At 41.7% G+C, this 15,766-nt stretch overlaps 1 protein-coding gene across 1 annotated transcript in view; it reads right to left on the minus strand.

Annotated features, from left to right (window-relative positions):
• Positions 1–1,228: 1,228 nt before the first annotated feature.
• The window catches only part of LOC139758289 (zwei Ig domain protein zig-8-like), a 44,761-nt gene continuing 30,223 nt past the window's right edge, over positions 1,229–15,766 (minus strand). The window contains exons 5-9 of the mRNA XM_071679504.1: positions 12,681–12,812; positions 7,695–7,766; positions 4,460–4,632; positions 4,045–4,174; positions 1,229–2,185 (exon numbers count right to left, since the gene is read on the minus strand). Coding sequence (XP_071535605.1) covers positions 1,842–2,185; positions 4,045–4,174; positions 4,460–4,632; positions 7,695–7,766; positions 12,681–12,812 — 851 coding nt within the window. The 3' untranslated portion in view covers positions 1,229–1,841. The remainder of the gene's footprint in view (positions 2,186–4,044; positions 4,175–4,459; positions 4,633–7,694; positions 7,767–12,680; positions 12,813–15,766) is intronic.

Raw genomic sequence — 15,766 nt, forward strand, 5'->3', positions numbered from 1 at the left:
CAACACCATACTAAAGGCACGTGACAAATAAATCCATACAAAACATACAATATAAACACTACAACATTATTGATGAGGACGAAAATTGTATATGTAAAATAAAATCCAGTTTCTATTCAACAAATGAACAGTATTAAATACATATAAAACACCACAGTACTATACATATCTGGTCAAATTATAAATACGACTCCGAATCCACTTCTATACCTACAAAAAGTTATCATTCCAAATAGATATATAGTGTTATGTACACAAAGATTTTGGAATGTCAATTAAATTCAAACAGCCAAAGTTTATTTATGTAAAAGTGATGTCATGATTTTTGTTTATCTACTTCTGATACATAGTAATTTGGAGAAAATATCATGTTAATTACAAACATTATATAGTGTTACAAAATCAGAAAAAAATTCCGATTGACGTGAAGGAAGATTAATGTTATCTCTGTTATCTCTGACGGTCACTCGTGTCTGTGGGATCATATGTAACCACTGTATTTGACCTTGTTAAGAGTTTGAGCTTTGTACCATTTTTGATGACCTTATAAAAAGAATAATCGAGCGTGGTACAAACCTCATCTTTTCATTATACTGATAACACTTTTTATCTGATTCTAGAATCAGTGACAAGTCTGTTGATGGAAATATCACGAACTTTACCCATGAATTTTTTCATGGATGACATCATGTGACACTTGTGATCATTTGGTGGTGACCTTAGATTGATGTAATGCTCGCAGGAAATGGGGAAGCAAAGAGTGATAAGTTTAAGTAATATTATGATGATGGCTGAATGATAGTGAGAAGATCTAAGAGTAATGAGACCTAAGTGAAAAATAGTGTCTGAGGAAAAGTTAGGACGTCTAAGTGTAATAATCTAAGCTATTTTCTTACAACAGATTCTGAGATTCATTCTTTACGTAGACATCCTTCATCATGTTTTAGGGAAAATTATGACTAAACAAAAACTCTGAAATTCTTTTAAAAAATCTTATCAAGAGCTTAAGTACGATGATAATTATCTAAAGTATTCAGAACTTACACCATATAATTTATAAAGTGTCTGTAAATCTTCAGTATATATGTAAGCATTATATTGTAATGCACTTTTCTAATACGATTCAAAGATTCTGGAAAAATCCAACTGTTTGAGGCGAAGTTTCCCTGCGTGGCCGTCACCCCTTAGACGAGTGAAGATATCTGCGTGAGGAAAGGAAGATGAAGAGAGAGAGAGAGAGAGAGAGAGAGAGAGAGAGAGAGAGAGAGAGAGAGAGAGAGAGAGAGAGAGAGGAGATAAAAGAATAGGATTAAATGTAATAAAACATGGAAACAAGTTCAGAGAGAATAAAGAAGAAAAAAGAAGTTGGTAACACCAGGACAGACGGCAAGGGTATGGAGTAGGAGCAACAACAATAACAACAAAAAGACGTCAATAGACAGACGAAGTGGACAATAGAGGTCAGACACTAGTGGTTGGTCGAGGTCGAGTGGGAGACCTGCACCACTGGCAGGTGGTCAAGCAGGAGATCCTTACCAGTGGCAGGACAAGATAGGTCAGGTAGGAAACCTTCCATCGTAGCAGATCAAAGGAGGTCAAGAAGAAGATACTTGATAATGGCAGGTCAAAAGGAATCAAGCAGAGGACCTTCGCCAGTGGCAGTTCGAGGCTTTTCACTGACGAGAGAGCTACGTACATGACACGGAATGACTGGAAGGAGAAATATATAAGGCTGTCAGTGTGAACCACAGCAAGGCTGTTCGAATGAGCCCCAGCCAAACTGTAGGTGTGAACCACAGCGAAAATCAAAATGGAAGGATAAGAAAGGAGGAAAAGTAGGATTATAAAGATATAAATACTGAGGGAACAGGTGAAGAAAAGGTAGAAGACGACAACTCGTTTTGGTAACGAATCTGACCAGTTCTGATGGAAAATGGGAACTGGTGACCCATGTATCCATCACGAGATGAGACGCAGGAAGAATTGAGCATCTCAGCACATGTGATGCTTGAGGAGGAGGAGGAGGAGGTGTCGAAGTACCAGCTGTGTTGGAGTATGAGGTCGAGGCTGAGGAAGTACTTCATGAGTGAGAGGAATATAAGGAGAAGAAAAGATGAAGATATAGAGGAAGATGAGGAGCTGGTCTCTCCTAGACCGCCCTGCTGAATTGCTGCTTCATGTTCCCCTGCAGACAAGAGAAAAAGATTAATTTCTTGGGGCAAAGTGACCTCTTACTTACTTGATATTTTAAAAGAATATTAGTTACATTTCACCAAAATGAATTATCATTCTATTCTCCCTTGCAATATAGTTTTATCTTTATAACGAGAAAATACATTTATGTTGTTATATATCATGCAAGAGTTATATTTACAAGCGAATCAATGCGAATAGTAAGCTGTCGTTTGAACATTAAAACTCATATAATGTATATTTGGAAACCAGAAAGAACAATAGAAAATATAAAGCTAAATTTATTCGAAGATAAGACAGGCGTCTGGTATATGATATCCTCCAAGATGATGTCAGCGCTTTGTCATACATTTGGATTTACGAAGCCAGCGTCAGGGTGTAATTATTATTATAATGAGCAAACCGAAAATAGACCAACCGAATTTTAATAGATGACAAACTCGAGCAATACACAAGAAGACAGGTTCATTATGCACCATGAATAATGCTGGTTGTATAATAATAATACAACATATTCTCATGAAACGAAAAGTTTAGAAAATATGGAACGATGAGAAAAATTAAGATAATTTATCTCAAGTTTCTTTTTCTCTTCCACTTTATATTCCTCGGATGAGAGGAGGGTAGAGAAGGGGAGGGAGTGAGTGGGAGATGATTCAGAACAAATCATATACAAAGGACGGACGGTCCTCCATCCTGGTGATCCTTGTGGGGAAAGAGGAGGTTGTCTTTGCTATCTGTGGCCCGAGAGATGAGGGGGGGACACATGTCATCACTCCTGTCACTGAGCCATAGAAACATCACTTGTTTTTAAGCCAAACACATGCGAGTAAACCTATACCAAATACATGCGAGTAAATCTATACCTAAATTCAGTTTTGGTATTCAATGGAACTACCTTCCTCCACATACAAGTAAAGGAATAAAGCAGTTTTTATTTTTCACAACTGGACAGCCATGATTCAAGTAGATCGTTGTATGTTTGTGTGAAAGTCCATTGCTTACCAGGAGACTTATTTCCTGTGATGGAATATTGGACAACAGTGGACAAAGTCTAATCAAGATAAAGAATTCATCAGTGTGTGTTCACGTAACAACCAAACCTTGATAAACATCATCATGATCATTCTTTCATTAATTACGACCTGGTTTTGTAATTAGTAAAGTACGTGATAGTGTTTTATGTCGAGTATGGAAGTTCACTAAGGTGTCCTTCCCGTGTTAATTAGTCAGCAGATTCATGATTACTGAATCATATAAAGTATTGCAATTAATCTCACAATTCGATCTCTCTTCATTTCTTAGATCTGAAAAGTCTATCCATAATTTTAAGAAATATAAGTGAACACATCTGCGTGGACGTTATTCAAACATTCTATCGATGTTGAATGAATTCTACATTTCCTCTGAGGATTCTTCAGTAAAATACTTTAGCAAATATTATCAAATTACGACATGTTGACAGGGAAACAGAGAAGCGATAATATCTTCAACCTTGCATTGTACAGCAACCTTGAAGTGAAATTGGTGGGGATGTCAATAGTCACCCTCCTGTACATGTACTAACATGATGGTACGGTAAAGGGAGGTAGTTTCTGTACATGTACTAACATGATGGTAGGGTAAAGGGAGGTAGTACTTACCTTTCTGTACATGTACTAACATGATGGTAGGGTAGAGGGAGACAGTACTTACCTTTCTGTACATGTACTAACATGATGGTAGGGTAGAGGGAGACAGTACTTACCCTTTTGTACATGTACTAACATGATGGTAGGGTAGAGGGAGACAGTACTTACCTTTCTGTACATGTACTAACATGATGGTAGGGTAGAGGGAGACAGTACTTACCCTTTTGTACATGTACTAACACGGTGGCGGGGTGGGATCCCTGGGGGACACAGGAGTACATGCCAGAGTCTCCAGGACCAACCGATGACACCACCAGCCGGGTCGTCGTCTCACCACGACCTCGGTCAATCTGGCCACAACAACAATAACAAACAACATGAGGTCATTTTGATGGTAGTTAGAGAAGCTGGTGTGTTGGATTGGTAGTCAAGGGTGCGTGTTGTTATCACATCAAGACAGATAAGTAACAATAGTCTTATTCTTCAATCATGAACATATCATCTGTTGATGATAACTCGTTTTCAGAAATACAGACGACACTGAAAATGATGGCAATTTATTATTATTCTTAACATTATTATCTATAATTGTCATTATGATCATTATCATCATTATGTGGGACACCAGGACTCACCTTGAGGTTGACGCCTCCCCTGGGAGAGTTGTAGTCTATGAGGCTCGTGTCGTGGTACCAGTAGACCAGGGTGGATGGCCCCTGGGACGAGGTCACCACACAGACGAGGCTGAGCGATGATCCCTCCTCGATATACAGCTCCCGAGGTCCCTGGATCTCCACCCGCAGGTCCCCTGAGGAGGAGGCAGGCAGGGAGGAACGTCAGTGGCTGGGGGAGGGCGTGGAAGAGGGTACATGAAAGGAGGGAGGGAGACAGAGTGGGAGGGACAACGTCGGGAATGACGTGCGTGAAGGACAAGTAACAAGAGACCTGAAGGTCCATGACGAGGTCACCAGCCAGAGGTCGGTGATATATTCCATCTTACTAGTCACAGAGAGAGACGGGCAGTGAAGCGGCAAGATAGCAAGTACCAAGATAGTAAAGCGGCAGGCACTTCCCCCAGCCACTACTCCCTTCAGTAGTACCAGACGGCAGGAGGGAGAGGACCACCATGTAGCACCGCCACGGAAATTTTATATCAATGTGAGGAAGAGAAATCATATATCATGTACAGCTGGAGCGGCGGACCCTGGGGCAGGAGAGTGTAATCTAAGATGAGGGAGTGTGAAGACGAAGGCCAAATAGAGAGAGAGGGAAGGAAAGTAAAGCATATGTACGGAAGAAGAAATGCAACTGAGCCTGGAAGGTGGTGGAGCACTTGGGAGGAGTGGGCATTAGAAGGAAGGTAAGGAGGGAGTTCTGAAGGCAGACAGAGAAAGAAAGACAGAGATATGGTACATCACCCCAGCCAGTTGCAACCGCTGCAACAATCAACGAGGATCCCCGGGCTAACAGGGAGCCTGGAGCTGCAAGACCATCATCATGTTAAGGATGATAGAACAGGATTGTATAGCGTTACACACACACACACACACACACACGCACGCACGCACGCACACACACTACTAAAAGGAGCACAAAGGACTAATTGTGAACATCCAGATGAGGGCAACAAGAATGATACCAGAATTAAGAGTTGAATTAAAGGTTTGGGCCTCAGATATGTGATGTGATAGTGGTATATTAAGGGATGAACTGAGTTAGCGAATTGTAAATGTTTACAGCACACATAGGTGTATACAGTCGTATGATGCAAGCAAGAGCAAGTGTTCAACGAGAGATGTTCTACGAAAGATCAGTTGCTGTTTCTGTTTATTTTTTAGAGTGTACCGTTGTACGTAATCACTTCCCTCAGAGAGCGAGTCTGGCTACAACATTTCAGCGCTACAGAGAATTCAGAAAGGTCACTTGTTAAAAACAATTGTAGATCAAAGGCGAAGATCTGTGATTCAAAACACAAAACGAGAATAATTCAGAGTGACGAGAGAGGAGTCTGCTGACGGGTGTCGATCAAGGAAGCTCTTTACAGAATTTTCTGTGCTACTGTTGCATACCATTATCTTCCCTTTGAGTAATTTTGTCCTCTCTGCTGCAGGAAATTTAGAAAAAAGTGAAAAAAGGTAAATCTGACACTGAAAAAAAGAGATATTGTAAACTGAAAAGAAAAACAATCGTAACAAATTTCGAAGTGACGAGCGGGCGTCCCTGTAAGCTTGAGTGTGGGCAGACACCGAGTATGTAGCTCTGTGACATGTAAAGCTGAACGTGCAAAGATCTGCTGGAGAGACTGAGTATCTGAAGTACTTACACAAGATCTGCTAAGCAGTGAATGGTGCACCAGTGAAACGGTATTTCGAAAATACTAAATACCATCAAGAGTAGTGTGAGGTAAACTGGTTTAAAGTTCTGTCAACATTACCACAGATGTCTGCACAAGTCTATATTCTTGCTAGTGATCAGAGGCGCTCAGCCAGTTTCGAGTAAATAACAGTTGCTGAGAAAGTCACAGCAGTAAGAGAGTCTTGAGGAAAAGCAATCTTATCAAAAAAGAAAAAGGTAAGATAAGATCTGGATCGGTTCGAGTCGACAAAAGCGTTGCAATCAATATGAGTGAACAGTGCAATGAAACCAGCGAGCGTGGTTGACCGGGCATAAGACGTAAAGCCTGGAACATCTCTTCCATGGCGTTGCAGAAGGGGACATGAAGAGCAGGTATCCAGGTTTATGAGAGTTCATAGATGAGCACCTTAGGACGATGCAAGATAGTAGGCGGAAAATTATACTAGACGTACTGAAGGAGGCAACTCAGCTCAAGAAGTGATCATTAAGACCTGAATCAGTCACTGATAAACGAAACCTGAAACAACATGAAAAACATATTTTTCCAGATGATGTGTGTGTGTAAAGTAGATAGAAAAATTAGAGAGTTGTAGATCTAGATATATATGAAGAGAGGAGACAGCGAGAGACTTCCTAAATGTAAGTGGTAAAAAGTATCTACGTCAGAATTTGCTGGTGAGTATGTGTATGAGTGCATCCATATGCATGCGAATGATCTTGGATGAGACAGTGAATGCTTTGGGTAGTGTGATATGAAGGTCACTGCAAGAAGGAAATATTCATTTCCAAAAAGAGTGAACCATATTCCCGGCAGAATTGCTCCTACCTCTTCATAGGAACTTCCCATAAAAATGAGAGGAGTCCACCTGACAATAGGTCGGTTCAGCCTCGCTGATACCTAATGGAAATTCTAATTCTTATTCTGCGCGAGCTTTCCTTATTAGTGAGTGTGTCCAGGAAGAATAATGTGACGTACAGACTGCCAGGGAGCAGGAAGCAGGAAGGGAAGAATGAGTAAAAAAGAAGTAAATAGAGAAAGCAAGATAAAGGTGAAGAGAAGGAGAAAAGAGAGAGAGAGAGAGAGAGAGAGAGAGAGAGAGAGAGAGAGAGAGAGAGAGAGAGAGAGAGAGAGAGAGAGAGAGAGAGAGAGAGACTGATAGACAGACAGACAGATAGACGGAAAAAAAGCCCACTGCAGTGAAGCAGAGTTTTAGCAAGTCATCAAGAAGGACAATAGACACATGCACATGGGAAGCAGCTGAGGGAAAGGTGCGGACATATCAACATACTGAGAGGCAGAAAAATACATGTAAACACAGAAAGACACACACACACACACACACACACATGAAACCACAAAATCATCTATTGGAAAGCAAAATTAAGCATGGAATGTTGAATGAGCTAAATCTATTTAAAGAAAAAAGATAAACGGAGGAAGTCAGGGAAAATGCAGGCGAGTGCGACGAGCAATGAGTTGATGAATGAGGTCATTACTGGTTAATGAGGACCCACCGTCCTTGGTCGATGCTGTGTTGTTGGCCACGAACACCTTCGTCTTGGTGACGGTGCTGGAAGCCCCAGGATCTGTACGTGGGACATAAGACAACAGCTGTGGCTACAACTAGTATTACCCTGAGTGTTGTGTACATCTTCACGAATGGACGTTCACACAAAATGTGATACTTTTTTACATATAATTATTATCACTATTGTAGTGGAAAGCTATTATTTCGAACTTAATGTGTAGCTTTAACATTAACAATATATCATATATAAACAATGTAATTTTAAATTCTTCAAAGGCAGGCTCTTATTCATTCCTTCATGAATTATTTTCCCTGCATGAAAAATATACAACACAATTCTTACCTCTCTCTGAAAAGCTTTATGAGTTTTGTCATTAGTTGGGAAAATCACTAAAATTGTAGCAATTGCTTGTGTTGCTCAATATATCTCCCTCAACACTATCACTCACCATCGCTCAGCATCATAGGGAGACAACACCAAACACATCTTCACTACAACCTCGATAAACCTCACTTCACTACCTCATTACTAAGTTCACTAAATCCACATCTTCAGTGATCTCTCGACATTGCCGAACTTTTACTTGACCCACAGAGTCAGAAAATGCATCTTCATTACACACCTGGCGTTTGACCTGTTCTGTAAAGGTCAGGTCATCGACCAGGCTTAGGATGCTGATTATTAGAACGAAAATAAGAAAAAATACGATGAAAGCAAAAGAATTTCTCCTCCTGCAGAGGATAATACAACCGGATGTTTAAGATTTACTCATACGTTTGTCTTTGTGTTTCCAGAGTTTCTGTATACGGCATTAATACCATCCTGTGTGTTCAAATGTCTGAAGTCTTTTTTTCAGTTGATACGACAGTTTCCCGTAACTATGAATGCGTGTCTGTCTGTCTGTCTGTTTATGTATACGTAACCGTATCTGTTGCTGTGTGTACGTTGCGTCTACCTTTACTGAATACAGACTGGTCTACTCTCTTGCTTATACGTCATATTGGCGCCTGGGGCAAGGCGTCACTCTCCCACTTTATCAACTCCTATGACGACTTTGTCGTCTTGTTCCACACTCGTGATGGACGCACAAGCCCGCCACTGCCATCCTTTCGGAGAAGGATGTGTGGCTCGGCTTCTGAAGGTGGCCCTCACCCTCCTGAAGGTGGCCCTCACCCTCTTGAAGGTGGCCCTCACCCTCCTGAAGGTGGCCCTCACCCTCCTTAAGGTGGCTCTCACCCTCCTGAAGGTGGCCCTCACCCTCCTGAAGGTGGCCCTCACCCTCCTGAAGGTGGCCCTCACCCTCCTGAAGGTGGCCCTCACCCTCCTGAAGGTGGCCCTCACCCTCCTGAAGGTGGCCCTCACCCTCCTGAAGGTGGCCCTCACCCTCCTGAAGGTGGCCCTCACCCTCCTGAAGGTCGATGGCGAACAGGAAGATGTTCTCCTGATCCAGTCAGCGTCCTTATGATAGTTGTCCAGTCGTCTGCATTACCTGGCGGAGATTCTAGGTTTTTTATGTGTCTGGCTGCCACTTTTGACCTTCATATTAAACTTTTTCTTTTTAAGTTAGAAATGTTAAGAATATTTTTTTCCCCACGTACGCCAGAGGAGCTATTCAGATCGCACGCGCAGCCCAGCAGACAGAAAGCTCTCCAGGGTGACTCAGAGACAAGATTATCTGACGAAATTTCATTAGTGTGCATTTCCATCTTGAAGTTTACCTAAATATACGAGGAAATTAACCACTGTATGAGGGAGCGCTAGATTATCACATTCCCCTGACTTCACATATCATGGCTATGTTTCCTTGACTCCATTTGACGTGGACACATTACCTTCACTTGACATAGATGTAGAGATTCTCTTGTCAAATAAGATAGGGACATTATTTTGAAGTAACATAACATGAATATCTTCCCTTGACTTCACATGACTTAGTCATATCCTCTAAACTTCACATAACATAGGCATGCTATAAGTTACTGTTCCTATGCAATCATAAAACATCTCATAAGCAATGAATGAGAAAATGTTTTCCAATAAAAACATTATACATTATTAATGGGACGTCTTGCCTTATGATTTACGTGGGTGTCGATGGCGTAGACTTGCAGATGAGCTGTACGGAAACCTATATGTCATGATGAGTAAAATTAATGTATCTCAGGAACGTTTACAAGCGTCATGCTTTACCATATTACTTTCTATGTTCAATGTATCTGATTTCTGGTCCCTTGTTCACTTTATCCTTAAGCTATTTTTTCTTTTCCTTAACCGTTAGCGTTAGTTCTGTTGAAAGCATAAGGTTAATGCATTCATTTTTCAAACTGTTTTCTAAGACTATTAGAAAATTGACGATTTTGAAAAAATTTAATCGTCATAATTACATACATTAATGTATGACACAAATGGAAAACTGAAGGTCATATGTCAGGCATCTGAGCTGTCACATTACGTGCGGGGAATATAATGTCTTTAATGAAAGGGTAAATTATCTCTGATTTTTTGTTGGTCAGACAAGCAACGTCTGGCGGAAGGTCATGTGACGTCACGACATATCTGACCTACAGTGTCCTTTCCATTGCTTCTCTGTTCCAGATACGAATACGTTATCCTTCTACACCTTGGGACACGTTTTCATTTATTTATTAATGTAGATAAAGCAGTTGTTGGCAGACGTTTATGCATTATGATGATTACATGTCTTTAGAAATTGTGATCTGGCCAAATGTCATCCATCAGTTGTACTGTGTCACACTCGTTAAAAACTGTCTGATAATTAAGAGATTATATATAATTAGAGACAGTGGAAATCCCCAGAGAGTTTCTACTCATTATTTAGCTAATTCTTATCATCTGGCATACCATATGTGTACTGAGAAATTGTGGTTAACCAGGTTTGTATGTGTGAGTGTGTGTGTGTGTGTGTGTGTGTGTGTGTGTGTGTGTGTGTGTGTGTGTGTGTGTGTGTGTGTGTGTGTGTGATTACTATTTTGTGTTGGGGGAGAAAATGTTTTACACTCGTATTGCCCCGTCTCAATCTTGACAGCTATCTATCCATCTATATCTATATACCCATCTATCTTCTTAGTATTAATTCCACTGCCACAAACACAGAGTGGATCAAGCATACACAGACAAGCACATTTTGTGGGCAGTACCCAAGCGGAGTCGTGTTCCCAGCCACTACTTAACAAGTCATAATTACAGGTAATATTTCTAACGTAAGAGGATATTAGAGTGAGGTAATGGCTCTTACCATGAGCGCGAACTCAATTTCATGAGAAAATTTCAGCCTCGGCGAGTAGATTAGACTTTCGTGCATCAATTAAGACAACAAAGAGCTTCAAGAGCTGCCAGGGAGAGAGAGGAAAAAAAGCGAGTCACAAAGGATGAGCCAAAAAGACGACAATGAACAAGACAGGTCGGGAAAAGACACGAGGAAAAAAATCTTTATCAGAAACGTGCTCTCTCCTCTCTCTAGAGCCTGTCTCAAACGATCAAACGATTCAGACTGGTTTATGTGCCATTTGTGTAAGTGATATATATATATATATATATATATATATATATATATATATATATATATATATATATATATATATATATATATATATATATATGTATATATATATATATATATATATGTATATATATATATATGCATGAACCAGCTATTACACATTACGCTGTCTTTATTTAGGCCTTGAGGCCAGTATGTCATCCTTGGCTGGGACCCCCGCAGCTGTGTTGACCGTATAGTGGCCTTCGAGGTGCAGTGTGTGATGGTGACCCTCTCTCCTGTATGACTCACTTCTGGTATTCCTCATCTCTTGGGAAGATTGGTAAACTTTTGGTTCCAGCCGTCGATACCTCTACTGCATTTGATAAAGTGTGGCATAAGTCTCTGCTTTCCAGACTTCCTTCCTTTGGTTTTTCCACTTTTCACTTTTCTCTGATGCATAGTTACCTCTCCAGTCGTTCCATCACGGTCCTCAACAGCGGCATACCTCAGGGTTCTGGCCTATCCCCTACCCTCTTTCTTCTCTTCATGAACTACCGTCTTTCTTCAAGCTCTCTCGTCCTATTCACTCTTACGCTGACTTCAATGCACTCTCGTCCCCTCCCCCTTCCCCCCACTCCAGTCAACCTTCTTTCTGTCGTCCTGAATACGTTTCCTCTCTTAATTTGGACTTGTGCGGCATCTCGGAATGGAAGAGCAGTAACCTGGTTTAATTCACGGGTAAGAAAAAACAATTTCTACGTATCTCTCTCTCGCTGAATGTCACTCATTACCTGCAATCAGATTTTCAAATACTCCAGTTCAGCCCTAGAATAACATAAGCATGTTGGGTTTAATCTTATTCTACACTTGTCATAATTATAATGGTGAAGAGCATAATCTGACCTCAGGAATTATCATTATTACGAATTAAAAGAAGTGCAACAGCCACCCACACTTACCTTGATAGTAGAGTTGCAGGTAAGTTACCATATCAGCCAGATATCTTGTCGAATATGTCTGGTACTAGACATAGTGAGGGAGAGAGAGAGAAAGAGGGGGGGGGGGGGGAACAGTTCTCAATTTTCGAAACAATCCTCACATCAAGTGTCGACGTAATGTTCTGGAAATCTAAGGTTTAAAGTCTTCTTCAGGTAAAGCCGGGGACCTTACCGTCATATGACATCGACGGGGACTCACCACGACTCAGCATGACTCAGGGGACTCTTTGTGAACCTTGAAGGTGACGTACCGGGCGAGGTTAGCTTCCGTGTCGACCTGACATTCGAGACTCACCAGGACTTACTACGACTCAGGGGCTTTACCAAATTTCACCACGACTCACTTTAGAATCAGTAGGATCCACCAGGACTCAGGGGACTCACCAGGACTTAAGGAACTCATCAGGGCTCATCAAGACTCAGGGGACTCATCAATACTCATCAGGACTCACCAGAACTCAGGGGACTCACCGTGGACCTTGAGGGTGACGTGTCTGGAGAGTTTAGGTTCGGTGTTCACTTGACACTCGTAGACTCCGGCGTCCCTGAGCTGGGCGTACCGTACCACCAGCGTCCACTCCTCGCTCCCCTCAGCGTGCACCATCCGGTAGTGAGACAGGCGATCAGAACGACCACACTCGTACAAGTCAAGGTATGGCAACTTGTCGACAAGTACAAGTCAGGGTATGGCAACTTGTCAAAGCGTACGGGAATGATATGGGAAACTGGTAACTGGTACAAGTTAGTATGGTAATGTGTCTCAACCATCTAGATATGGGAACAAATCAGGACACGGAATGTCTCAACAGACACAAGTCAAGATATATATATATATATATATATATATATATATATATATATATATATATATATATATATATATATATATATATATATATATATATATATATATGTATATTCACTGCAGCAAGAGATCCTTTTCCGCGTGGCAGCATAAAATATTCACCAAAGGTTCAATCGCTCGCGGAATGACGTACTCAATCCGAGAAGGTATACGGACATATCCTTTAATACCACCACGTCTGAACCATCCCCGCGGCACACATCCAAGAAGACTGGATCCTTCCGTACCTCTGGTCCAGCCGGAGGGCCAGACTGCTCGCCAGGATATCAGTTATGCATAGGATCTTGGCCCTACCCATCAGCTGTGCCAGGCGGGCACACACACACACACACACACACACACACACACACACACACACACACACACACACACTACGCACACACACACACACACACACGTCGAAGGAGCCCCTCTCAACATGCACAGACCATCTATTAAGATGGTGGCCTCTCGTGCTGGACTGTGTGGACGGGCCTGCCATGGTCCGTCCGGCACTTTAAAGTAACATGTTGCTTGTGGGACGACTCAGTTGACGCCACGACTCTGGTAGTACGACCCTGACGATACCAGACACATGGTACTACACCTGTGGACGCTATCATGGTGGCTACGTACAGCGTTGAAGTCCAGTCACAGAACCTTGATAAATCATCAACAAATTTTTCTAGTCTGGAGGCTGTTGGTTCGACTCTCACCGGAACATGTGAGCTTGTGCCACACCCAGCTGTGAGTGGGCGTGTAACCTGCGCGTGTGACGTCTTACGTAATGTTAGTCACGTGACCACGTACTGGATTGTGGGATATGAATCATGTTTGTTCTGACCACGTCAACCCAGCCCCTGACGACTGGTAAGGAGACCTCGGTGATGATAGACATATTGGCATAAGTAACAGTTAATACTAAAGATATAATAATGGTAATAGACATTTCGGTTTTCACGTAGATTGAATGATCGTCCATTATCCATAATGTAAGAGAAGTGAAATTCAAATACATGTTGGGACATGAAATTAGAAGCATTGCCATCTCTCAGAAGTCCATCCTCCTCCTCCTCCTGCTCCACATGTCTATGCCACGGGTCTGCCACACAGGAACTTCCCTACCCACACACCTCGACATCTCCCGAGGCACTTCTCTGCTCAGACCATTTTGGGGGTTTATTTTTAGTCGAGTCTTCTTATCTGAGCAGGACAGACTACGAGAAGATTACTAGGGATGAATTCAGCAAATTATTTTCTCTGGAGTAATCATCATAAACAGTAGACTATGTCAACCTCGGCAGGATTTGAGTTACACAACTCAGGATAAGGGAGGCTGATGACGACGCTCTGACAAATCACTTTAGCTCCCTCAATCCTGGACAGTCGCCGTACACAACCTTATCTTAATTTTCTCCTCCCTTGCGTCTCTGAGCAACAACTTTTTCCTCCCTGTTTCCTCAGATGATAACTTCCCTGTGCTCCTGCAGGAGAGACTATGATATATGGCACATAATGATGGCATGATGAAAGCATACATTGAATCGTATCCTAAAACTAGATTTATCACTGATAAAAGATCGTTCAAAAAGATATGCTAATCAATAGCAAAAGCAATTGTTCATATCAAAATTGGCTAAGAAATCATCTCTATTCTCTTGCATTGTTGCCTGATTCTGTTCTATACTCTTTAATCGCACATACAAATTTGGATCGTGTGCCCATGAGCGGGTGAAGGCACCCTGTGACTTTAACTCAGTGTACTGTTGATCTCTGCACACCGATCCAACACTTGCACATCTGCGTGTTGACACTTGCAAACAGTGTGCGAGAGAAACATCTCAGGTTATCAGGATTGAGATAGGTCTGTGATTTTCCATCATCCATGAAATAAGTCTTGGATGCGACAGATCTGGCGGTGCAACGATGAGTGTATCACGCCACACAATAGCTAGGGAAACGAGGTGGTCGGATGTTCATCATCAGCCTATCCTGTGGTGGTGGTGGTGCGGGGTCCTGGTCTACGGTTCTCTTGGATCTTTAGGGAGGCAGATCATCTTTATGTTGTTGCTGCTCCTGATGTTGGATCAGGAACCCTACACACATATTTCTACATAAAGTCAAACCTTTGGACCAGATATATATCTTTTTGTTTCCAAAATGTCGCAGGGGTTCTGTTTCACTGTGTTTGTCTTTGAGACAGGAACAGCTTTAGCAAACTTAAAACCTTCATAGTTCATAATTGTATTTCTGTCATCTGCCATACGTGGAGGATCCCTGTGTTAATCCTGCACTATATCATACGTATCTTTTCTTCGTTTTGTGTAATCAGGACATATAATGACTCTCCGTCGTTGTAAGTTCTTTACCACTGGAAGACATTTAGTTATTTCTTACTCCTTTATGATCCTTGGAACAACTATACTGAGTTCTGACGGTAGGAAGTCTGCCACAACCTTCATATTATCTCCTAACACAGAGTAGATCTACCGTTCATCAAAACTTTTCGTATCTCATCTGTCTGCCGGAAATTTCCTTGGAAAAGTATCCAAGAAATTGTATATCAATGATCGCTATTCTTTATTTCAAGGAAATTACAAAAATTCAAACATCACAAAGGAAACGGGAAGGGATTTATGACCCTAAGGTTCAACAGGCGGGGCGTGAGGTTACATGGGCATTACGAGCGGAATGGGAGGGAAGTCGGGTTCCT

The sequence above is a fragment of the Panulirus ornatus genome, chromosome 30, assembly GCF_036320965.1.
Source record: "Panulirus ornatus isolate Po-2019 chromosome 30, ASM3632096v1, whole genome shotgun sequence".
NCBI classification, from domain to species: domain Eukaryota; kingdom Metazoa; phylum Arthropoda; class Malacostraca; order Decapoda; family Palinuridae; genus Panulirus; species Panulirus ornatus.